Source organism: Patagioenas fasciata, chromosome 1, assembly GCF_037038585.1.
Source record: "Patagioenas fasciata isolate bPatFas1 chromosome 1, bPatFas1.hap1, whole genome shotgun sequence".
Classification (NCBI taxonomy): Eukaryota; Metazoa; Chordata; class Aves; order Columbiformes; family Columbidae; genus Patagioenas; species Patagioenas fasciata.
Genome location: NC_092520.1, coordinates 191,317,832 through 191,344,236, shown reverse-complemented (window position 1 = coordinate 191,344,236; position 26,405 = coordinate 191,317,832). Strand labels below are relative to the sequence as shown.

Here is a 26,405-nt window from a genome sequence, read left to right as displayed (position 1 = left end):
CCTCTACTAGTCATCAACCATGAAGATTTTTAACTACCTCCTGGTTTACCGAAGGTTCCTGCTCATTGTCCTCACCCCACTGCTTTTACTTCCACTTCCACTTATCATCAAAACCAAAGTAAGTGACCTGCTTTAAGAGGGAGTTATTTTGACCTCTATGTCAAGCCTGAGATTCCCAGATCTTTTCAGAATTACAGAATGGTTTGAATTGGAAGGGATCTTGAATGACTTCGTGATGTTTGTATTGTGGATTTTCCTCTTGTTTTGTTTTGTTTTGTTTTGTTTTGTTTTTGGGGGGGCAACTCAGAGTATTTGCATAGAAATGTAGAGAAGACAACAGCTTTAATGTAAGACTCTGTGCTGCTTGCATGGAATTCTAAATTATATCTTTGTTTTCTTGTTCATGAAACATTTTTCTCATTTAACATCACCTAGACTACCTTGAAAATCCTGTCCTTAGATTGCATTTTGGCCACTTTTAAACAGCTCTGTATGATTGAAAATGGAGATGAATTGTCAGGAAGACAGCCACAATTACCTTTTTGTTTGATGATGGGTTTTGTTAAGTTCATCTTATATTGTGTTGTAGTTCAGCATATATCGTGTTGTCTGATAGCAAATGACTGGAATCAATGATCTGAGAAATTCCTTCTGGTTCCTAAATAGATCAAAGGTTATGTCAGGACATCTTAGGCTTGTTTTACTTGAAATACATATTTTCTGGTATTAATAACTCTTGTTACACCTCCAGGCTGATGAAACAGCTATCTTAAAATTTTATTAATGATTCTATTTGGTACAGTTCTGATGTCAGCAGAATGAAATGGAGTTATGGAGTTCTCCTGTGTTGTGTTATCACACATGCATGACACATATCATGTGTAACAATGCATGAAAGTCCAGTTCAGAAGTCCTTGCATCACAGATAGACAGTGATTACAGAGTAACATGCTTCCCACTGTCTCACATCACAATTTCAATATTTCAGTTTCCTGTCTGAGAGGAAATCCTTGAGAAATTCTTAATGTAGTAATACTTAGGTGAGACGAACATTTCCTAGGTGATAAATGAACTGACACTATCAAATTGTTTCATAAACAACATAAACTTCCCCCAAAAGATAAATTCCAGCTGTAGCTGACTGACTTAAATTTAACATTGTTCTTTTTGAGCCAAAGGTTACCAGAGCCATATCCCAACAAAAAACACCTCTGCTGCTGTTGAACAGTTTCATGCCCTAACCAGTGGCATTAAAAGATCTAAACCAATTTCCTCCAGAGCAGAAATATAAATCAAAATGGCACAACAGAGGTTTCTAGGATTCTAGAAGAAACAGGGCTCACTTCATCTCCTCATGTTTGGCTGTGGTTGCATTTTAAAGGCAGCATTGAAGTACATTCTCCTGGGAAAAAAGAAAAAAAAAAGGCTGAAAAATATCCTGTTTTCCAAGAGTTCACATAGAAGACACTCACTAAAATTACAAGTCTTGAAAACAACTGTATTTCTTATCAGTCTTTCACAGTTTTTTACACTAGGTTATATCCTTGCCTTATTGATGCCAATGACAAAACTTCATTGATTACAAGGGGGACTAAATTTGACCGATTATTGACTGCAAGTACTCCTAGAGGTTTAAAGGTTTGCTTGCAGCTGCAGAATGTTTGTGATTTATGTTAATGCGTGGCCTGAGAATGCTCCAGAATGACTTGTATGATTAATTGTGCTTGAAGGAAAAGGCAGCTGACTTTTTTTCCCACCTTTCGTAAGAGGAAGAATTTAAGAAATTTTACTATCTCTTAGGAAAATTTCTTTAAAATTATTTTACAAACTGTGTTTCATATCTTAGCAGGATCATCAACAGCAGGCAATAAGTACCCTAAATTCAGGTCCCTTGACTCATACTTGTTCCAGGTGGGGAGAATTTCTCTACTGACATAGCTGGACATTTTGCAATTGTAATTTTTTTCCTGGATGATCCACTCATATTTTTTGTGGTGTCTTTTGTATTCTAGGAAGCAGAATGTGCATACACGTTGATTGTAGTTGCCATCTTTTGGCTCACAGAAGCTTTGCCACTGGGTGTTTCAGCTTTGCTTCCAGCCTTTATGTTCCCATTGTTTGGCATAATGCAATCCAAGGAGGTAATTTGTTTTGTCCTCTCTATCATATTATGGATTTCAATGATACAATCTACAAAGAAAGAATCACATAAATTGATGGGCTGATCCATGGATTTGCTGAGTGCCAATCACAGTAGGTCTGCTTCAAGTCTTGGTTACATGCTTTGTCCTCAAGACTTGTTCATATTTCTTTATCTTTTTTCCTAGATTGTGATTCAGTGCTTAGGTACTTGTAAGTAGAAAAATGTTAGCTAGATATAAAATATACCTAATGTTACAGAAGCGAGATAACATAATAAAAACCGTATGTGCAAAATGCTGAGTATGTATCATCATGTCAAAGAGAGGACACCACAGATGATCATACTCTGTGTTTAAAGTTGTTCTTTTATCTGTTGGACAGATGACTACATTAGATAGAGCAGCATTTAACTGGTGATATAGTTAATATGTAAGATAGAGCTAATGATCTTAGGTTGTTCACATTATAAGGTTTATTTTTAATTTTAACACTATGCACTTAAGTGCAGTTAGTCTTGCACCATGTGGTTAAATGAAATTAGCAGTTTCAATTACATTAACAGTCCAAATTTAGGCCAAAAATGTTTCTAGATATTTGCTTCAATATATACCCTTATTGATTTTTTTTTTCATTAAGCTGGTAATACCAAATACTAATAGAAAGTCACCATTTATTTAACAAAATGTTTTTTTTTGTTTTTGTTTCAGGTGGCATCTGCTTATTTTAAAGACTTTCATCTGCTGCTGATTGGAGTAATTTGTTTGGCAACATCAATAGAAAAATGGAATTTCCACAAAAGAGTGGCTTTAAGAATGGTGATGCTGGTGGGTGTCAACCCTGCATGGTATGTGCTAAACAATGTCTTGAAGGACAATAATACTTGTGGGAAGCTATGTGTTCTAGAAATAATTACCTACGTCTTTTTCTGTAGCAGAAATACAGCCTTTCTTTTCTACTGAAACAAAGTAGGTATTTTAAATAACATGATTGATTTGTAGGTGATACTTTATTATTTTGCTAAAATCCTAATTGAAAGTTCCCTGCAGTGATTCTGTTCATAACAATGATCCTTCTGAACAAAAATGTGATGATTTTGTAAATAACGTAAGGGTCTTGTTTCTTAATGGTAGTAGTACATTACATACCTGGTGCCTACAACAGAAAATCTGTGCTATGCTTATTATTAATTTATATTCAATACTGTTTGTAAAATTCAGTACACTTCCTAAAAATAAAAGAGTTCAAATACACAGTGAGGAAAAAAAGTCATAACATTAAAGATGTGGTGAGGAAGGAAAAACACATTAACCACAATGTCTTTATTTTTGTTGGTTTGGTTTTTTTTTTTCTTTACCTATGAAGAAAATATCAAAGGAATAGGAACTGCCCCAACTGGATTAGGTGATCAGGGAAATTAAATCACACACTTTCTTCTTACTCACTATCAGCATATATCTTATGAAGTGAAAATTCTTTGCTTGCTTTACAATCGTGGAGAAAAGCTTTAGGCCCACAGATTCATCTGTCAGCATATCAGTAAGGCTACAGATAAGATCTGTAGAGCGAGTCTGTCTTTCCAGAATACATGATACTTATTACTCCTTGTCAGAAGGAAATGGTGACAGGAAATAAAAAGTCAGAAAAATAGAAAGCCCAGGTCTAAAAAACGAGGTCTCTCTTAGGTGACTAAACTAACACTACCTCATAGAAGTGTTGTGTTATTTCTATTCCTTAGTGATCTGTCTGTCCTAATTTTAAATATCACATGTATTTTGATTTTTCCTGCACCTTTTGGTAGCTGGTAGCTTTCTTTTTCGACAAAATGCCCCTTACGTTCTTGTTCAACTGATTCCCATTATCTTTAGTTATATTCTTGAGTTATCCAGTTTTAGTTATTTGAACTTCTCTTTTTTTGATCACTCCTAAATCCTCTTTTTTTTGTCTGAAATCATGAAAGGGAGAACACAAGCAGATGGTGTGCTCTGTTAAGCTGAATGTTCCTGAGGAACTTGCTGTGGGCACAGCAACCTGCAGTCAGCTGCTGAAGATACCCAGAGCAGCCCCACAAGCAATTTTGTAACCCTGAGGAAGGCATGTCCCTCATAATTGTCTCAGCTCTATCACATTTCCTGGTCATGACAAAAATACGATAAGGTTATAGTAAGATGATCTGTGATGGAGAGGATGCTCTGACCTCTCAACATATGTCCCTCATTAGCTGTGCCCACTGTATAATGATGCAGCTGTTCTTGGTGCACAGCCCTCCTCCTCCTCCACTACAGGAGTCCCCAGCCAGTCTGGGCATGCTGGAGCCTCATCCAGCCCAAGGCAGAGGTATCATTGTAAGAAGTTCCTGTGTCAGAGAATATGGGGGATGCAACAGTGGAAGTAGAATAGCAGGAATCTTCTGGATTCCACATTCTGCATTCTTCTGGAGAAACTGGTTTGTATCAGAATTAGTGTGGCCAACAGGACTAGAGAAGTGATCATCCCCTCGTACTTGGCACTAGTGAGTCCACACCTTAAATGCTGTGTTCAGTTTTGGGCCCCCACTACAAGAGCGACATTGAGGTACTGGAGTGTGTCCAAAGAAGAGCAACAAAGCTGGTGAAGGGTCTGGAGCACAAGACTTATGAGGAACAGCTGAGGGAACTGGGGTGTTTAGTCTGGAGAAAAGGAGGCGGAGGGGAGACCTTATTGTTCTCTACAACTACCTGAAAGGAGGTTGTAGTGAAATGGGTGACAGTCTCTTCTCCCAAGTGACAAGTGATAGGACGAGAGGAAATGGCCTCAAGTCAAGCCATGGGAGGTTTAGATTTGATATTGGGAGAAATTTTTTCACAGAAAGGGTTGTCAGGCATTGGAACAGGCTGCCCAGGGAAGTGGTTGAGTCATCATCCTTGGACGTATTTAAAATATGTGCAGATGTGTTGCTTAGAGACATGGTTTAGTGGTGGCCTTAACAGTGCTAGGTTAATGGTTGGACTTGATGATCTTAAGGGCTTTTCCCAGCCTAAATGATTCTATGAGTCCCTAAAGGCCTCCTGTAATTTGATCTATGTGATCTGGTCTGCAGACTGGCATGGAAAGGCAAATATTTCCATGCAACCTGCAAGGTCTAGAATGAGTAATAAAACACTGATGGTGCATTACATAGCAAAGAGTGAGTTTAGACTCAAATGTAAATGAAGTTATCATCCAAGGTTCCATGCAAAATAGTTAAAAAAAAAAAAAAAATTGTGCTGAACTACTTAGGATAGATTTTATTATTTTTTAAATAAATTTTAGAGTAACTCATTAGAGTGCACCACAATTTACAAAATAGTCACTTGATCATTAGCCCATCAAATGCTGGAATTTTATGATGTACTATTTCAAAACATGTTAGAGAAGGTCTTAATTTACCTTGTTTTTAAATCATCTTCGAAATGGTACTAAAATTGTATTCCTCTATAATGTGAACATTCATATTCAGCGTACTTAGCCCGACCAGTGTTTTCTGCACAAACATTTCTTCTGAAAACACTGTTCTTTCCCAATTTTCATCGGAGTACCTAACAAAAAACTGCTTAAAGTTAATGGGATTTAAACTGCTGATGACAATTTGTGTTGAATTAGGTCCACCACCTGCAGATCATTTCATCATTATGCAATAAAAAGTGCACAGAGAAAAGACTAAGAATCATGGTATTGAACTTTTTTGTTCTCTCTCGAGAAAAAATTCAAACTTGTAATGTTATTGCTATCAGCAGAAATGAAAGGTTATGAGACGCATTCTGAACAGTATTTTTATGTCCTAAAATATTGTTTACATTATTTTTATATAAAATCTTGTCTTTATGTGCTGAGAAATCATTATAGTTTTTACAAAATTTTTCATCAAGGCTAAGCAAAGTGCTTTACAAATTGCACAAATGACTTCTCAGAAAATACTGTAACACCACCGTCCCTCCCCTCACAGTTGTTCTCTTGCTTTGGTGATGCATTGCAGATGTTTAACAAAACTGCCAAAGCCTTGGGACAGGAAGTCAAGAGGACTACTCTCATTTACAAGTCCAAAAGATGCATTAAAATTTACAATGTGGCCTGTATTCTGAGTTTACTGGTCAACTTCACCAGTTATGACATGGAATCTTTGAGTTTTTTAATGTAAAACTAGAGTGACTCCAGTCACTGACGCAATTCACTGCACTGCATCAGTCCAATCAGGAATTCCTATTTGTAGTAATCTTAGCATAAGCTGTGCCAAGACTAGACATTGTAATCACCTTCACTTACTTTCCCATTTAATTTCAAGCATGGTGTTTATTGAAGTACAAATAATCCCTACACCTGTCTTGGGGCTCTGATTAAGAAGCAAGTTAAGTACCAATAACTGAATTGTTAATATTTCTTCCTGTAAAACCTGGACTGGTATCTAGAGGACTCACAGCCTAAGGGGTAAGTCCAGGGTTTTGACCTAGCTGGACAGTACGAGATTAATAACATCTGAAGTATAACCATTTAAACTTTCATTTGAACTTGTGACATGCATGGTGCTCTTCAAAGATGATTCAAGTATAGTATTATTCTGTAAATAAACCTTATTGCTTCTGTTTCAATTTATAATACATTTGATCCTTTAAAAAATGGTAATTTCAGTGTCTGTGATCAAAATAATTTAAATTCATAAAGTTCCTCAGAGATGAATTACAAACTTTAGGTTTTTGATGTCTTTTATATTTAGGTTTTCTGTTGAAAATCTCTCAATTTATATTAAACAGAGCAGTGATATGAGGTGTTGCTGTAGAAGCCATACACTCTTCTCTCCTCTTCCAGGCTTACGCTGGGTTTCATGGTGAGCTGTGCTTTCTTGTCAATGTGGCTCAGCAACACCTCTGCTGCTGCCATGGTGATGCCAATTGTAGAGGCTGTAGCTCAGCAGATCATCAAAGCTGAAACAGAAGCTGATGCACTGGAGATGTCTTGCTCCAACGGCTCCATCAACCCAGCACTGGAGCTGGACGGTAGGCACGCAGCACTTTTTTTGCCTATGTCCATCCTCACTCTGCAGTGGACTAAATACCACATAAAATAAAGCTGAACGGCTAGGGAAGTGCTATCATCATTACATGCCTCACTGCAAGGCTTCTCTTGGATTACTATCTATGAGGTCTCTCGTGCTCACAAAAATTAATTAAAACTGAACAGGTGCACAACTAACACTTGTAAATGTATTCACGGGATGATGTGATATGGTTGCATGGAATGGGACATGCCAATGGAGCTTTTCCAGTTAAATACTAATCCGTCTTTGCATCCATGTCTTACAGAAAATACAGAAGAATGTGAAAGCAGTGACTGGAAAGAGAAAGAAAAACAAGTTAACGGGTAATAGTTATTCATTTACTAAATTCTGCTCTAAGAATTCATCTAAATAGAGTATCTGTTCACTACAATATGTACTTTTGCTTTTCCAGGTATGACAATGATGTGGCTAGTACTGTGTGCACAATTGAAAAAGAAAATGAAAAAGAAAAGGAAGAGGTACTTAAGGTGACTTTATTATGCAGCTAATGTGTGTAGCTTAGTTTGTACATAAATCTCTCTTCTATGTAACACCTGACATGGCACAGCTAGCAATGAAGCTAGTTTTGCTATGAATAAGAGATAAGTGTAGATACACATACAGTTTGTTTATGTAGTTATTTCATTAGTGGTTTTGTGCTCCCAGTGTATTTCTATACAAGTGTTTTACAACCAGCCTCACTAGAGTACAAACCCTATATATCAGGTCTCTATAGATATCAACACATATAGAGGAAGTTCTTGTGTAAAGACTGAGACAGCTCGGGAAAAGGACTTCAGGATTTGGCTCTTCCTCCTTCTCCATTTCATGAACAATTGTAATACCACTGTAACAGCAAACAAAACTGCTGTGTACAGCTATATTGCCAGTAAATTTTCTGGCTCTTCTGGGACATCCTTGAATCTTACTTTCATGCTTGATGATGAGCCCTTCTCATATATTAATTAGTGTACTTTCTTTCTAAACAGAATCTACCACCTGTTGAAACAGTGAGAAAAAACAGAAAGGACAAATACAGTGGAGTTTTCAAAGTGATGTGCTTATGTGTTGCTTATTCTGCTACTATCGGAGGGCTGACCACAATTACAGGAACATCGACTAATCTGATTTTTGCTGAGCAGTTCAATACGTAAGCAACTATGTTAAATTATTTATATTCTTCTTAATCCAGAATTTTAACTGTTCTTTCCTGAGGTCTCACATGGCTCCTATAAAATGCATTAGAAACCTTACCCTTTGATTCTATATTGTTTGATTCTATTTCTTTCTTTCTGTTATTATTTGTTAAAGAGATAAAGTGAAGTTGCATGTTTTTATTTGCCTTACACTGGCAAAGGCTATAAGTGATTTCCTAACACATGCAACAAGATGGTCATTCTTTGGTTAAGTAGTACTTTACTCCTTGAATGGTTGCAGGAAAAAGGGGATGGGCTTATCTGAGGAGAAAGACACTACCTGGCCCTAAAGAACTGTTATTAATTTCTAAGTACAGCAGGAGCTAAGTTCAGGTCTTCTTAGCAAAGGTCACCAGGAGACATTCAGGAGGCTTTGCTTAGTGCAGTGATGAAATGGGGATTTAGGTCTGTTAACCAAAGAAAAAACAAATTATTTCAAACTGCTCTGAAACTTTGAATTCAAAGTAAGACATTTTTTTTAGGGTATAAAAACATTCTTTAATATTCCTTTTCTTTTCTAAGTAGAGCTATTTTGAAAAGAAAATTGGCAGATTTCATTCCAAAGCTTTTAAGAAACCAAAAGTTCTTGCTGAAGTTCTTCTGCAGACTAGTCATTTCCAAAAATATTCCTACTCTAATGTTAAAATAGAAAAAAGAAAAACACAGTCCTTTTACTACCCTCCACCCACTATTCTGTATTGCAGATGACAAAATGGAGAAAGACCAGTTTTGATAGATTTTCTTCCAGTGTGTGCTCCATGAATGGATGAAATTTGGCTTTGGCATGCTGTTAAAGAGGACTCAAGTGGTACAGTCTGCAAATCAGCTTGTGCTAAGAGAATAGCGACAATGGAAACAGTAGGGAAATTCTAACGGAGTGCCTGTTATTGGGGCAAAGAACTACACAGGGCAGACTAAGGCATTATAAGTCCTTCAGGCTTAAACTTTCAGACATGCAAGCATTTCTGGTTCAAGCAGGCATCACACTCAGGAGCTTAGAAGAATCCAAGATTGATTAGTAGGTGTAAGAACTGTTCCTCTTGATTTCCCTGCAGCTGTATGAAACTTGAAGAAGACTGGCTTGCAGCTGTTTTTTCAGTTTGTCTTAGCTATTAACAGTCTCTTCAAGAATGCATAAGCAGATTGTTCCCTCCCCAGGTCTTTGTCCTCTGCTAGGAGCCTAGGCTGTACATGGGGCACTGTGTGTCTAATCCAGTTTTATACCCCAACAGGATTTTGTTTAATCTTTACACAACCACTGAGCCTAATCCTTAACTTAAACTGAATCGACCGCCTAACTGTGCAAATATTTTTACCTTTAACTGTCTTGCTCCCCATCTCCTTAGAGGTCTCATTTGTATATATGCCCTGCGTGAAGTGGGAATTGACCTGTTATCATGACCTGGACACATTTGCAGTCTACCTTCATGTATCATAAGCATTTGAAGGAGAATAATTCAGCAAAAGGGCTGCACATGCAGCATATTCCTGCTTTTCCCACTCAGTAACAAAACACATTAAATAGCACTGCAAAATTCCATATTCCTCATATCTTCCCAATTTTAGTATTAAATAAGATGGAATTAGTGTTTACTATTCTCTCCTTCCCTCCTTTTCATTTGTCACTTAAAGAGGAAATCAGTATATATGTGTTAACTTTGGAGCCTGTGTGCTGCTGGGAATCCCCAGCCTGCTGTTGGTTTAGGACAAGCAATTATACCGTGTTCCACAGGGCTGAAGCATCCTGCCAGTGAGACCAACTTCCATAAAGGCTCCTTTTCAAGACAGATTTGTTACTGATCCTCTCAGGATTTCTCCATTCTTTAATGTATGTAAAAAGACACAACAACATAGTATCTAGAATTTTAGAAGAGGACTAATCTTACCTGGATTTGTTCTATGGAACAAATCTGTTGGTGTTCCAGAAAGATCATAAACACATTAGCAAGTGATGAAATGCTAAGTCATTGCTATGCTGATATCATTTTTTTTCCTATCTTGGAACTCATATATTCAAACTGTGATGTGGCTAATCATGCAATAAATGGTAGATAGCTATGTAATCAGTAAATTACATACAATAACACAATGTCTCTTCTTGTTCCAGTTTCACTGTCTTATCACTATGTACAGTTGCAATTTAGAGTATCACCTCAACAAGTGGGTAGGAGTTTTGGTTCAGTCCCAGTTGGCATTTTAATTGCAATATATGTAACATTGTAATAAATGTAGATCAATCCTAAAATTGCACAATATTTAGAAAGCATTAATAATAACCATTTACTGCCTCAAAGACCTATGTAACCATCAGAATTCCTTTTCTTCTAGCAAGGTCTGAAATACAAAAGATTGGCTAATGATTTGAAACAGTAATTACAGACTCTGTCTGGACATTATGATTTCCCTTCCAGCTGATTTTTGCATCAAGGAGGAAGGCTGTTCAAGGAGACTAGAATTTTCTCACTTTTCACATTTAAAGTTCTTTCGGTAGAGCTAGAGGAGCTAAAAGAAAGAATAACTTCTGTTCATAAAGTAAATTGAAGAACAGGATTAATTTACCTGGCCTTTTTGCTTGTGTGGCTTGTATCTCATTCAACACTAAATTTATTTCTTTCAGAAAGCCAAAGCCTATTTCTTCTTTTCTGAAACGCACATGACAGGGAGAGTTCTTGTTGAAGGGCCCATATTTGTAAACAGTAGATTAAGACAACATCGAAGAAACAAGGTGATCGGAGAGAAAATCCGCCTAAAAATGAACATTCCTGCCTTCCCTGGAAATAAGTAATTTTGTTTCTAATTAGTTTTGAATCCCTTACAGAACTTTAAACAATACAAGTCTCAATGTTGTCTCTACTGTTGTCTTCTAAGTTCATTGGAGCTTGTTCATCTGAGTGGATTTTCTTGTACTAAAGTCTCCTGTCAAAGAACTGTTTTTCTTCAGGTTCTGTTTCTCTGCAGTCTTAATGGTCCTCAGTGCTGCGAGTGGTCCTTCCTTGTCTCCTGCCACCTCATGCAGAAGTCAATTGCCAGCCAGAAGCACTGTCTTGCATCATGGCTTTCTGGCGCTTCTCAAAAGTCTTCATTCCTTCACAAAGCTCAACTGAACCATGTTTTACTTTCATTCAGACGTTACCCAGATTGTCAGTGCATCAGTTTTGGATCCTGGTTTATCCTTTCCATCCCTATCACAGTTACTATTCTGGTGACCTCCTGGATCTGGCTCCAGTGGATTTTCCTTGGGTTTGAGTAAGTAAATGTTGCAATCAATAAAACTAAAGTTTGATGGTAGAAGAGGTATTCTGTGCTGGGAGTGAACACTGTAGTTAAGTTTAACAGTCTCAATAGGAAAATTATGCAGCAACAGTGATTTTGCATCCTTGATTAGTATGACTGAATCTCTGGATGGGACAACTCAGCCCAGACTGAAAATTCCGTATCACAAACGATGATATCCATTCTTTAGAATAAACAGACATAATCATTACACAGTCCATGTGTGTAGGAGAGGAGGATACTGAAAGGATACTGAAATTTACGCATTTTAATCTAAGACTGGAAGATTTATAGTTAGGAAGTTGTCCTTCACTGGAATCAGGGATTGGCTTGAATATTTGAGCAATATCTGTGTTACAAACTGGATGACTATATCTGTAAATCTGAAATAAAAAGATTCCACTTTTCCAAAATTTATATGTGGTGGTATGGTGGGTTTTTTTTTCCCTCAGAGCTTGTGCTTTTAAGGTTTTGGAGAGGAAAACTGCTCCTTTCAGGCTGGTTCTTCAAAGCCTTGTTCTCCATGAGTTCACTAGCATCTGAAGAGATAACAACACAGACATCTGTCTTCCACAACTACATGGCTACACATGGCGCAAGAGACGAAGAGCAAGACTGTCTACTGTTATGCCGCCTTAAAATCATCCCATGCTTGTCACTCCCTGTGTGAACATTTATTGTTTCATTTCTCTTGTTTGTTTTGATAATGTTCTTTTTAACACAGTGTAAGGGTCTTATCCAAGAATTAAAACCAAGATCACACCGAATAGTCTGCTGGTCAGTAGGGAGACTACTCCTGTGATACAAACGTTTTCATTAGAAAACAAAGTACAGCAAAGTCACAGATGACTCATTAAATCGCCAGGTTAGATATTTGATTGTTTCAATTAGTCCCCATGATTGTAGGTTTCATCCTTCCTGGCCAAATGAGCTAGTCAATAACAGGACAAATTTGTTGCTGCTTCTGTCAATCTCCCACTGGGCTTTGTCAGTTAATTCAAATATGCTCAATTTGGTGTGTGATAATTAAATAGGAGATACTGCACTGTAAATTGAAGATTTTACTTTTGTAAAGTGCTATTGGAAAGTTTGGATTTCTTTTTTTTTTTTTTTTTTTTCTGTATAGAGCGCTAATTCTTTGTTCAATATTGCTGATTTACATTCCAGTTTTAAAAATATGTTCAAGAGGTGCAAGAAAATAACGGCCAGAGAAAAGGCCTCAGAACAGGTGATTCGAGAGGAGTATGAGAAGCTTGGACCAATGAGGTGCGTCAAACTATAAATCTGCAAACAAGAGTGAGTAAATCCAAGTGCAAATTCAGGAAAATGTATAACCCATTCCGTTCCTGTTGTAGCTACCCAGAAATTGTTACATTTGTCTTATTCATTCTAATGACCCTGCTGTGGTTCACCAGAGAGCCTGGCTTCATCCCAGGATGGTCTTCACTTTTCCCAAAGTAAGTAATGTTTTTGATATACGCCAACAAGAACTACACTGACTTAACTGCATATATTCTTTTCTTCTCAATTAAAACAAACAAACAAACAAAAAGAATGCTCCCCAGGCTTTCAATATTTCTGAAATATTCTAGGTTGAATCTATATAGAACAGGTGAACTCCAGCAATTTCATAGATCTACATGTGCAATATCTGAAATGTGCTAAACTCATTACAAGATAAAATAAAGTGTCTCCTAAGAGGGATTATGCCTAGTTTTGAGACTTCATCCAGTGAGGGAGAATGCATGATGACTGATATTACAGTATTCTGCTTCCTCATCAAATCTACAATTTCAAGAATAAATCTTTGGTTAGAATTTTTTGATCTACTGCCCTTAGTGACATCCACACTTGTATGCGTACAGACCAACATCCCCTGTTATCATATCACTAAATAATTATATAAATTACTATCTGTTCATGCATAACTCACTTAACATCACAGCCCAACTAACCACCAAAAAGCCAGGAGCAATTCAGGAACTATCACATTTTTTTGGGCTTCTGCTGCAGCTTGGTTTTCAGTCCCTTCCCCAGGATCACCTCAACTTTTTTCCTGGAGAAATCAGTTGTTCTTACAAGAATTTATAATACTGAGATATGCCCTGTTCTCCTGCTGTAATTACTGTAATTTCAGTTCTGTTCTTCTGTGATAAAGGTCTGAGTCTTGTTCTGGAGTACTGGGAAGTAGTTGCAGGACTTTGTGCTGTTTATGCCCTTCTGGATTTAACATTGGTTACTGAATGGGCCAAAGGGCAGTGCTGGACTTAGATGGTAATTTTCCATTTTGTTTTCCTGTGCATCTGTCGTAAATTACATGTGACCATGCATCCATCGTGCCTCCTCTCTTTAAATGTACTCCCACCATCCATATCCACCCACACCCACCAGCACCCACCCATCCCAGTGCTCTGCCAGAAAGTCTAGTATGGGATGTAATAGGAATAATTGTAGCTCTTTGAAGACTTAAGTGCAAAAAAAAAAAATATTTTGTTTAAAAATAGCATTAAAAAGTGTGTTAAAAACTAAGTTTGTTTTAAAATTGTTTACTTTTTAATTACTAAAAAATTGCAGAAGAACATTCTCCCCCTTCTAACAACAGCAGAGCTGATGATCATTGTCTCATTAAAAACACTGTCTTCTTAAAGGGTTTTTGGAGTGTTTACCTAATGAAGCAATCAGCCAGCTAAGCGATCAGGATGGCTTTGCTTCTCTTTCTGCTTTATATTAACATTCAGTGCTCATTGAGCATAATTTAATGAGATACATCCAATACTGAAAAACAGACATCATAAACAACCTTTCAAATTCAGCATTTATGGCTCAAATTGATTATTCAGCCCAGAGATCCACATTTTCCTATTTGAAGTTGTCTGTTTATCATTGTCTGAGGATTTTGTTCATTGGCAGGGAAAAGCAGAATATGCCCTTGATAAGTGGGGTTACAGGTTCTGTATGCAGATGTCACTTTGTGGATGTCCTCTAACATTTCCTTTGGAAAGGAATGAAAGCACATGTCTTGTCACATTAGGCTGAATCATGTTATAAGCTGGGTGAGGTAACCTGAAGAGAAGTAAAGCTTGCATTACTCCCTAACAAAACCTTTAAGGGGAAAGAAAGCATTTCTTACTATTCAGATCTTGCCTGTTTCTAGGTAGTTTTCATCTATCAATTAATTGCATTAACAGGTATAAAACCAGGCAATTAGTTTTTTTCTTTCCTGAGCAGTAAAAACTTCTCAGCCAAGATGTACCAGTGGGACAAGGAGCCAGCACAGGTACAGTTGGGAGTAGTAGTAAGACATCTTCTTTAAGGAAAAAAAAGAAACAGGAAAAAGAACTCAAAACGCAGGAACTGAGTTTCTGTTGATGGTTATGTTGCACTCACCACTGTGATGTCCAAGAGGCTTCTAGCAGTGTATGAACTGTGGCTTACATCTGCTAGGCACCTGTTATCCAATGCCTCCGGGTACAAAACTGTTCAGTGTTTTGGATTTAAGTACACGGATTGGCACATGCACAACATCCTTAATTTAAGTTACAGGGAACAACTGTAAGGAAATATTGTCTACCCTTAGAAACTGGGTTTCTTAACAGAAATCTGATACTACTTACTTTCCAGGGGAAAGCTAGCCAGCCTCAGGGAAGTTCTGTCACCAGCACAGATAAGCTTTGTCCTTCTGAAAAGCTGCAATGTCACAACTACAAATAACCTTGAGACCCCCCCAGAACAGTGAGTGGGTCCCATTAGGTGGGATTCAAACCACTCCTGGTGCCTTAAACCAGACAGCACTGTCAGTTCCTGTATTCTAACATGGTAAGGATCAGAAGAGCTTGTTTTGTGTGTTAAGCCCAGTACAGATTTATCTTCATAGAACACGAATTCCCAGAAAGTATCCAGACTTGATTTCAGGGTGGTAAAGCACAGGTTCCTCAGATTTGGAATCAAGCTTTCCTTGATTTTGTCCTGGTTGATAATCATCTCTCTTGCCAAACTAAACAAGATAATCTCACACCTTCTTTTCTGTCTGAATATAGCTTCCAGCCATCTGTTTTTGTCTTTCCCTGGTGGAATAAAAACTTTTCTGTGACAGGTCCTTTAAGGATATACGTATCTGGTTTAATTATATCATGTTATAAGATTTGTTTTCACAAACTAAATGGAATACTCAAAGATTTGCTTTAAGAAACAAATTTCCATCATTCTCACCACCTATGTTCATGTTCTTGGCCCCTTGTGTGCATCCTCAAAAGTTACTGAATACCCTTTAATATACAGATGCTGATTTTCTTTTAAACTCCAGCAGAAATATTGGTATTTAATTCTGATACCTCTCCACTCTTTAAGGGCTTCTTTTTGAAATGTCAGCCAATTTTTAATCCACATTTGTACTGTATCAGTATTGACGAGAGGTCATTTTTTAGCAGCATTATGTGACACCTTTCAAATATATATTACCTTTACCCGTTAATTTTTCTTAAGAAAATTTTATAAATCTATCAAGGACTAATCCTTTACACTCCTGCCCTGTTACCTCCCTCTGGATGCTAACAGCAGGAAGTTTTGATAAAATTTGTGTAACACTACAGAGAGCAGCACAGTGTAAATACACCTGTTTCCTCCCCTTCTGTTGACAGCACAAGATCACACATCATTTCTGCTACAAGAGTTTCCTTCCATGTCCTGGCCTGATCCCGGGCTGTAGGGTATTAGGTTAAATTAGAGGAGTTTCATGTTGGCCTTTGGCCAGAACTTTATGAACCTCATAAAAAACAAAAGGTTTAACACTGGGCTGCAGCTGATTACAGCTGGTCTGTGCAAGGTGAACTTCCCTCACGTTTCCTCAGATTATTCCCTGAGTATATTCCTTCTTTTTTTTCTGCATGATTTCTCCCTTTCTTTAGTGCCGACACAAGGCCACTATGTACTTCTGCCCACAGCCTTGTTCTCTGCAATGATCTCATTTGGAGACGTTGTGAGATCGCCTTAATAAGTAGCTTTTTTTTTCTTCTTTATAGGACAATCAAATTTGCAGTGTTACAAGCAAATCAATGTTTTATATGCAGTTATATTACAACTTGGATAAATGGACGTTGAAAAAAGTTTATCTAAAAATTTGATAATGATTGAAAAGCTTCTTCTTGGAATGGTGCCATGTGTGTCTCCATGATAGTATGACTAATGGCAGGATGTTGTATGTGTCCCAAGCAGGTTTTCTAGGAATGGTGTTTTGCACCAGGAATACTAAGCTTTTGTGAGCAAAAATTGCACCTCCCTAATTCAGCAAGGAGAAGTACTAAGTCCTGCATCTGGGGAGGAACAACCCCAGCACCAGTGCATACCGGAGGCCACCCAGTTGGAATGCAGCTTGGTGGAAAACAAGCCTTTGTGGGCTGTGTTAGGCGGAATGTTGCTTGTAGACTGAGGGAGGTGATTATACATTTGTAATATATGGCTGAGAGATGACTTTTCCCTTTCAGGGAGAAGTCCTGTTTTATCATAAAACCTTAAGCTGCTGGAAAGGTCTGCTAGGAATTTATATTTGGCCTTAGTAGCTGCATATGCAGAAAAGTATATGGTGTGATGCTGAGAGGGCAAAAATACTGATATATTGGTTCAGGAAAACTTACAGAAGACCATCCAGGGGGAAAAAAAAAAAAGCTCAAGAAAATGTTTGGTTTAATTTTCTACACCAAAATTCTTATTCGTTTGGATTACCATCTTGGCTGAAAAAAAGTCAGACTTGGAAGTCTCACCACGTAACAGTATGTAACAGAATCAGATGGATGCATTAAAATGGCCTGAGAGCTCAGCTTTGCACTTTACCTGATCTTAGGGCTACTCTGTACATGTCAGAAGATATTGGATCAGTTTAAGAAACCTGAGTGCATACAGTACTTAGGCACCGGAAATGACCAAAATAAACACAGGCCTTGTGTCTATGACCCTTGTAGCGACAACCACAGGACGACAATAACAAAGTTCTGTTGCCTTCTCTTGACTACAAAAGCATCATTCTTTGTGGATATGCACAGTGCTCTTAAGGTCTGTTGGACTGAATCTGTTACAGAGCATATTAAAGTTACAAAATTTATCATGGACTGTGAAAATTAGTTGTTTAAGCACCAGCTATTCCCAAACATTCTCCTTCCCAAAATGGCACATGTTTACTCAAGAGGCTTATTTGTGAATTTAGAGGGCTTGCATATAATATTTCTACAGACGTGGAGACCTGACCTTAGCTGGCCAGCAGATTCCCACCCATCTGCTCTCTCACTCTCCCTCCTCAACAGGACTGGGGAGAAAATAAGGTCAAAAAGTTCATGGGTCAAAATAAAGACAGGGAGATCCCTTACCAGTTACCAAACTTGATTGCCAATTAAAAATAGAGTTGGATGGTGATAAACAAAGACAAAAACTAAAACACCTTTCTCTCAACCCCTTTCATTCCAGGCTCAACTTCACTCCTTCATTCCTGACTCCTCTGCTTCTTTCCACTGCACCAAGAAGTACAGGGGATGGGGAATGAGGAACTGTGGTCAGCCCATAAAAGCTCCTTTCTGCTGCTCCATCCTCCTCCTCACTCTTTCCACCTGCTTCTCTTGACTATATATATATTTAAGTGTTGTTTTGTTTGTTTTTCTTTTTTCTTGTTGACTTCTCCTTAGGTATAAAGGTTATGCTACAGATTCAACAAGTGCCTTAGTGATAGGCCTCCTGTTCTTTATTATTCCAGCAAAAACATTGTCTAGGACTTCAAATGGAGAAAACAGTTGAGTATCTTTTGATGTGGATTATACTACAACAAGGTATCTAAAATGCAACCATAAATATAACGTGTTACATTTATTAGAAGAATATTGTTAAAATTTTAATACAGGATAATATCCCACTGGGATGTAAAGCATCCCTGGCCTGGAAGTCAGTGCCAACAATTAAGCAATGTGAGCAGCAAGAAATGGTGGTGAGCAGGAGCCTGCTACCTGCAGCCCAACACTGCCAGTGGAAAACACCTTCCTGTTGATTGCAATGGACTTTGAACGGGACTGCACGGGGCTGGGTTGAGTTTTTGAAAATGTAACTGCTTATTTAAGGTACCCTATAAAATTCGACATGGTAAATGAGTCTATTCTCATTACATTTTACCCTTCCAAATGGGATTTACTCTGATTAAAGTACACCTCTGACTTGTCCTCTTTGTGCATTCAGTTCTGCTCCTGACATCAATGAGATCTGGGAATTCACAGAGAATGTGAGATCAGAACCTAAACGAGTCTAAGTGAAACAGCATTTGTGCAGCAATCTGAATAGTGCAGTTTTACTGAGTAGTTGAAACTCATTGGTACACCATGGCTATCTTCCATAGGGCCCTCTACCAGGGGACAACGTTCCACTGGTAGAAGCAGTTATAGCTCCATTGTCTTCAGGCTCTGACACTTTTCAGCAGCTAAGGGTCTAACCCAGGAAGTGCAGGCTGTGCATGTCAAAGTCTTAATTCATGTTATAACTATGAGATTTTGCCTTTGAATATTTCCCAAGTACTTCCTTAGAGAGATTATTTCAAGATGTTTTTCAATATGTTTTTAAATGTGTTTGTGTTTTGTTTCTTTTTTTTTCCTCTAGCTGTTTTTGGTTACACTCCACTGATTACTTGGAAGGAATTTCAGTCATGCATGCCCTGGGAAATAGCTATTCTTGTTGGTGGCGGGTTTGCACTGGCAGAAGGCTGTGAGGTAATGTAATTTATAGAAGATATTGAACAACTAGCATGGCATCAGGAGCAATTCAGACATGCAGTCAATTCACAGTTATTCTCTTATTTTAGCAAGTTATTCTGTAGCAATACAGAACATGATAAATATAATGAATATTCAAGATGTTCAGAAAACAGGGTTACAAAAACAGGAGTTTGCTTTTTCTTCAAAGATTGTGCAGAATGATGACTACTGTTTGTTACTTAATTTAAACCTGATGGTGGTAGAAGAGGTGCAGACAGACTGTTTCCTAAGCCTTAGGGTTAATGTTCCCTGTCACTGAGGTACCTCCCTCATGGAGCCCTGCTGGATACTCGAGTAAATCAAGGAGGTTTGGGGCCAAACTTTGGTTATGAAGCCTGATATATGCATATTATGGGTTTCTGATTATGATTCCTCTAACCATCTTAGAGGTGCAAACATAAATAAGTAAAATATCGTTTCCATGGGTTCCTATAGGACACCATTGAATTCAAAAAATGTTCTTAAAAACATCTGGTAGGAATACGGAAAATATTTCAAATTTTTACTCTTTTATGCAACCGCTTCACAATTAGCAGATGAGTAAATTTCTATTCTATTCTCTACCATTTATTAAATTTTCTTTTCAGTAATATGTAAAACATGATGTTGTCATATTCCTTATGCAGGTTTCAAAACTTTCTGAGTGGGTAGCAAGTAAATTGAGCCCTCTAGGATCACTACCCTTGTGGCTGATTATCTTAATATCATGCCTTATTGTCACATCAGTAACAGAAGTGGCCAGCAATCCAGCTACCATTACAATATTTTTGCCCATACTATCTCCTTTGGTGAGTATACAAAGGCCGGTTTTAATAAGAATCTGCTCTATCATCATCCATGTAATCATATAGTTGCTCAAATAAGTGGGTTTAAAAAGTCTGCATAAAATACTTCATGCATTTTTTGCTGTGCTGTCTTGTGCTTTGGATACTTGGTTGGTTGGGGGCTTTTTTACAGCAGATGCTGAAAATTCAGTAAAATTAGGTAAAAGTTTAACACTCAAAAATTGACACCATATTTCTACTTGCGAAAAGTTGAAGCACTTTAAAAGGACAGCTCTCTTGGTGTTTCTTCAGCATCACATCTTTCAGTGAAAATTATTAACACTGCAACTTTAAAGCTGTGACCAAAGAAAAGAGAGGGCTAGTAGATATTCTTTATATATAATTCTCATTTCTTCTCTCCTTAGCTCAGTTGTGTCCTTTCTTCTCATCATCTTTATCAAATCATCCAGTCTCTCTTCTTCTTCAAAATTTACTAATCATCTTCTAGTCTGTAGATTTTCCTCTTGGGCAGCCTAAACACATAGTAATGTCCTTTCCCTATCTTACAAAGAAACCCCAGTCCTCACTTCATTGAATTCATCCTGAGTATAGTATATAAATTCAACTTTATAATCTCTCTTGCAGTGTTTTGCTTTTAGTGCCTGTGCAGTGCCCACACTCTTTGCAATAGTCTTATTTTATGGACCAAACAACAATTAAAAAACACCAGGCATTAATTTAAAGTTCAGTAGCTATTCAGTCTTAGAATCACCTTCTCTCCTCTGAAGCATTCCCAGACATAATCTTAAAAATGAGTTATCAGAAAAGGTTCTTTCTCACTATTTATGCTGGTAGTTATGTTCACAGTTCACTTGTGTTAAGTTTGTATTTATGTATTTCATTTGGCAAATGTGTCCCTTGACAGCTAGTCTCTCTTTTATTTTATGATAGGCTGAAGCCATCCATGTGAACCCACTTTTCATTTTGATACCAGCTACCTTGTGTACTTCCTTTGCATTCCTGCTTCCTGTATCAAACCCAGCCAATGCCATTGTATTTTCATATGGTCATTTAACTGTTATGGACATGGTGAGTTTCAAGCAAAACCCCCCAAAGAGGAATTTTAACATTTCAAAAACTTGTCTTGATGTGAATTTCTGCTTTCTTTTTTTTCTCCTTCAGGTGAAAGCTGGTTTGGGCATTAACATCATTGGAGTTGCTGTAGTTATGCTTGCAATTATGACGTGGATAGTGCCTATATTCGATCTCTATACATACCCAAGCTGGGCACCAATCATTTCTTCTACAAATAGCACTGGGCTGTAAAAAAACAAAAGAAAAAGAAAAAAAAAGAAAAAAAATATAATCATGGGGATTGGCTTGGATTGGTTTTGTTTCTTTTCCAATGACATGTGGTGAGTCACTTAAAATGCTTTTTGCCACCACAACAGTAAGGATCTACATTACTATAAATGCCATATTTCACAGTCTTGGACACTGATGATGCAGTCTGTGAGTTTAATCAGAAAGAGTGCTAGGCTTTCTAAATATCATAAAGTTAGATAAAGTTTCTAATCTGCTTCAGCTCATCTGAAATTTTATATGTTCATGTTATAAAAGAAAAGAAATAAATGTACATAGCCATTATCACTGGCAGTTTGGCCCCATTCTCAGGCTAACGGAATAATGAGATTTAGATTTTATTATTTCAAATACCTTTTCTTACTATTACTTTGGTGATATTTGGGGTTTGTCCAAGAATGTATTGGTTTTCTGTTTTCTAGATTCAAAGATTGTTTAAAATGGTGTTGACCACAAAAAAAAGATCAGGTAGGGGGTTGTCTTGAACACATAGTTTACAAACCTGTCAAAAATGCACAAAAAATGGAGAAGAGTAGCATGACCACTTACACAGCACTTTGTCTGTTAAGCACCTTGTACTTTGGAAGGAGAATGTGTTGGTTTTGATGTCATTTAGTAGCTTTCTGGATAGACATGTATTGATAAATCTGAGTTGGTCTATACAAATGGAGACTAAATTATCAACACGCCTCTCTCCCAAGAGATGGATCCCCTTGATGAATGAAAGCACAAGATAGAGTGCTGGAGATGTGACGCTCAGTCCATCAATCAAAAATACAATGCATCTTCATGAGGAGGCTCATGATCTCTACAGGGCAGGTGCCAGTTTAAGGCTCCTAGACTCTGTTGATGTTGTAAACACAAAACAGTGTGATATAGTCAGAATGGAAGTTTGGAGTCAAATGTATCTTCCAATAATGACGCCTTATATGATTGTTACGTGTTTTTATTGTACGAAATACAGTGTTGTTCTCTTCACCTGTTGGGAAGACCTGTGACAATTTGTAAAGATGATTTAGTTAGTAGCTGCATGTATTTAGCTTGGGTCATCCCTTGGGGCACCTCTGTGATGGTTGTAAACCTTAATCTGTCTTTTACAGATACTGTAAATTATCATTTTTCCTAGCAACACTGACAACAAAAGTGCCTTTGTTTTCTGATCAGATGCTGTACATGTATTTTTGATAATGCATATTTAGAGTAGAGATGTCAGTCATGATTTCTATAATGCCAGAAAACAGTGTATAGGATTGTTATATATATTTTTTGCTTCCATTAGCTATTGGTTGCAGATTCAGCTGCAATGAGTCATTAAAGAAGCGGTTTTTCTTAGTGATGATGTTTTTATGTAAGTAATTGCTATCCGTACATGCAACCACACTTTTCAGCCTGACTGAGGCTGCTGTCTCTTTAGGATGGGTACCTCTCTTTTTTTTTGTACAGTGCTCAGTAAAATAGGGTTTTGTCCATTACTAGGCCAGTCAGGAGCTGACTCTATACAAATGATGTTAACCGATCTCCTACATTAATGATTATGATTACAGAGATGCAACACCTGGTCAAATGAAGCCTCTAACTCATCAGATACTAGTGGGAAATGCTTATCAAGTAGCTAAGCCAAGACACAGGTCTTGGGTTATATCGTACAGCTTCTTCCCAGAAGGATGCATGACACAGAAACAAAGAGCTCATGGTTTGTGTAGGTCTTTGGTCCTGAAGGCATAAACAGGAAAACCAGCCAAGAGAGTGCTCCTACTGTAAGGTTCCGAGATATCACTCTTCCAGTTCTGTAATTTCCAGGTTATTCAAGAGCAGTGGCAACATCGAATCATAGAATATTTCAAGTGGGTGGAATCTCAGAAGACCATCTCGTCCAACCTCTTGCTCAAAGTAAGGTTAGCACTGAATTCAGACCAGGTTGCTCATGGATTTGTCCAGTCACATCTTGAAACTCCACAAGATACAGACTGCACAACTTCCCTGAGTAATGTCCTCCAGTGCTTTACTGTCCCTGTGGTGAAATGTTTTGTCTTTAAACAAGTGAACAAACATATAATATTCATTTTAGTTGAACAGACTGATTTTTAGTGTGTCTATTTGGGATAGATTATATTCTATGTGTAAAACTGTTATTTTTATTTTTTAATGAAACATGAAAAAGTGGAACACTCCTCTTTATGGCATTTGTTTACCATTTCTAGTGGACTTGGTATTTTCAGTCTCCGCTGGTGTAGTCTGCAAAGAATAACCAGTACTGTAACCACGTGGCAGCTGATATTCGGCCAGAGGAAATTTGTTAACCACGTATGAGCTGTCCCCAGTTTTGTTAATGTTCACAATACAGAATTTGCAGTTGTAACCTCAGCCTTGAAGATGACACTGAGGTCTGCGAATGTCCCTGAGTGTGCTGCTTTGACACCTGTGTTCTCTCTTTGAGTTGCATATCTTCCTGAAAAAAGAAAATAATTTTTTACCATTTAAGAGAACTCTTCAGAAATTGTCAACTCTGTAATAAGTGGTACAGTTCTTGGCATAAGCTGAAGATCAGGTTTTGTTGGATGACTGTCAACTGTTCATTTGCTTTACTTTTTGGCTTATTTGCAGGATCACAGATAATAGGGTAAGAAAGACTCATTGTGTCTGAACCCCTAGGTAATGCAGACCACAAGATTTCCCTAAACTAAGTCTATATTTTCAGGGTCTGACAGAGAGTGTGATAAAGTCTCTTAGTAAAGAGGAAAGAAGATTCAAATTGCTTAATGAAGGATGCACTTTTAAAAACCATTTTTACTACAATCTGTATATATGGTGAATGATATACTGAGAAAAGGGAGAGATTGGTAAAGAAAGTTACTCATCTGTTGTGCCATGTGTATTTATAAGTTACCAAAATTAAATGCAGAATTATATATAAACTGACTTTCAATGACCAGCATCTTAACTGTCATAATGTAACAAACTAGTTGTTTCGCTAAAAGTTGAAGGAATGAATGAGACACAATCTTTGAGCTGAGTTGTTATTATTGCTAACATATTTTTAAAGCTTCTAAGAACATTTTAAGTCAAAATGAACAACTCCGCAGTGCAGAGGTGAATATTGCTAGAACTTCATCACCTGAGAACACTGAAAAGGAGGAAAAAGAGAAACTCAAAATGGCTGGTTCTCCTGATACCAAATGGGTGGATTTGGCACTGACAGCCGGCACAAAGCACTATGATAATTGCCAGCAGAAACTGTCCTCTTCATCTGATGCTATTATGTACATTGCTTTGTCCAGAGTTTGTGAGTACTGTGAGAAATGGTGAAAATGAATCTATAATTGAGTTGATTAATATATGATGATTGCATTAACTATTTGTAAATTTCTTTGTGTACAATTTTCATAAAAAATAGTGTGTCTTTTTCTTTGTCTCAGCTAAGTCTAATTAGCCTTCTGTATTAGTACATAAGTAGTATTTATTATTTACTATTTATTTATGGTCTGATCCCTGCTGCATTAAATGGAGCCTTTGCCATGTACTTCCTTAGGGGAGATGTGACAGGTCTTTGTTCTCCTTTTCTATGGCTTTTCTATATTTAATTTACTTTCACTTTGCTTTTGGAAGATGTGCTTTTAGATTATCAGAAACCACAAAACAAGTGAACCCTGGAAAAAGCTTCCTGACTGTTCTATTACTATGATCATATGGTCAGACCAATCTTGCAGTGTAAATCCCCCTATGTACTTTCAAAATGAAATATATATGTTTGTTTACTGCAAAGGTCTTGCTTGTTTAAAGTCAACCAGTACATGGCCTGGGGCTTCGCTCAGGAGCAGCTCAGCACAGCAGCTCGGGAAGAGTGTTGTGAAAAAAACAAACTTTATACCCTGGCTCTTACAACTTTTCGATTAGGTGTAGACATCAAGCCAGTTTGCATAATAATTACAACAATCAAAAGACTGTTGTACGTTATATACCATTGCTGGCAGGACAGGAAGGTTTCTGGTGACCCCTTAGATGTACAGAAATCTGTTCCTGCCCCCTCTTCCCCTGCCCTTGGCAGTCCCCAGTGGGACACCAGTTGCCCTGAGGGTGGCACCCCAGTGCCCCAGGGCTCCTGGCGATGAGGATATTTCCCAGTCAGTCTGCAGAGACATCAGATTGCTTTGCAGTTGTTATTGATAAATGATAACTTTGATCAGCAGCTTAGCTCTTTGTAAAGCTGACTTGATGATTTGTGGTTTCTAACTATTACTGAACTTTTTGTCAGTGTTCTTCCTCAATACTTTTGCCTAGTGTTTTTGGAAGTTGTTGTATGTTACTTTACCTACACAGTGTTCAATTTCTGTAAAACTTCCTCTACAATATTGATCTATTATTTTTAAAATAAATATTTCCCAAATGCTGTGCAGTCCAACATGTATTTAGTGATAAATTAACAAGATCTAAAGTTGTGATCTCTGAAGAAAGATTAACTTTCAATAAAGGTGCCTGAGATTTCTTAAAACTTTTTTATGGTTATAACACCTTATATACATGGCAGAGAAGAGTACCTGTTGAGAATAATTTAACCTTACTGGATATCAAAAAAAGTTCAGTTTTAAAAGAATTCAAAAAGAAGAAAGATCTTTAGCTGCTTTATAAAGCAGTCAAGTCACGAACAAACTTTTTAGGTCAGGGTGCTGGAGCAGACCCACAAGGATGACCGAAAGAATCACTTCCAAGCATTTCATTTTTCCATCCTTTGATGAAGGGCCTCAGGTTCTGCCAATTCAGTTGTGGCAAATGTGGAAACCTGTGTGTCAGACTCCAAGAGTGGGCTTCAGACTGCTGTCCTAAGTTCTCAAAACTCCGGTACAAG

At 37.5% G+C, this 26,405-nt stretch overlaps 1 protein-coding gene across 2 annotated transcripts; it reads left to right on the top strand.

Moving 5' to 3' along the window:
- Window positions 1-26,051, top strand: SLC13A1 (solute carrier family 13 member 1). Of its 2 annotated transcripts, none has more exons than XM_065843461.2 (15): window positions 1-118; window positions 2,013-2,141; window positions 2,850-2,986; window positions 6,961-7,148; window positions 7,455-7,512; window positions 7,602-7,668; window positions 8,179-8,339; window positions 11,512-11,631; window positions 12,826-12,924; window positions 13,014-13,115; window positions 18,327-18,430; window positions 19,282-19,391; window positions 20,063-20,224; window positions 21,152-21,289; window positions 21,383-26,051. In XM_065843461.2, the coding sequence occupies exons 1-15, from the start codon at window positions 20-22 to the stop codon at window positions 21,524-21,526; spliced, it is 1,818 nt and encodes a 605-aa protein (XP_065699533.2). In that variant the 5' UTR covers window positions 1-19; the 3' UTR covers window positions 21,527-26,051. The 2 variants fall into 2 exon arrangements, with proteins under 2 accessions (XP_065699533.2, XP_065699524.2); XM_065843452.2 differs by having other exon boundaries at window positions 7,602-7,677.
- The last annotated feature ends 354 nt before the right edge of the window (window positions 26,052-26,405 follow it).

Excerpts from the sequence above, each read along its gene's own strand:
- SLC13A1 (XM_065843452.2), top strand. The coding sequence starts at position 20 with ATGAAGATTTTTAACTACCTCCTGGTTTACCGAAGGTTCCTGCTCATT. Across the intron at positions 2,142-2,849 it reads GCATAATGCAATCCAAGGAG|GTGGCATCTGCTTATTTTAA; the intron begins GTAATTTGTTTT and ends TTTTTGTTTCAG. Across the intron at positions 7,513-7,601 it reads AAAGAAAAACAAGTTAACGG|GTATGACAATGATGTGGCTA; the intron begins GTAATAGTTATT and ends TTGCTTTTCCAG.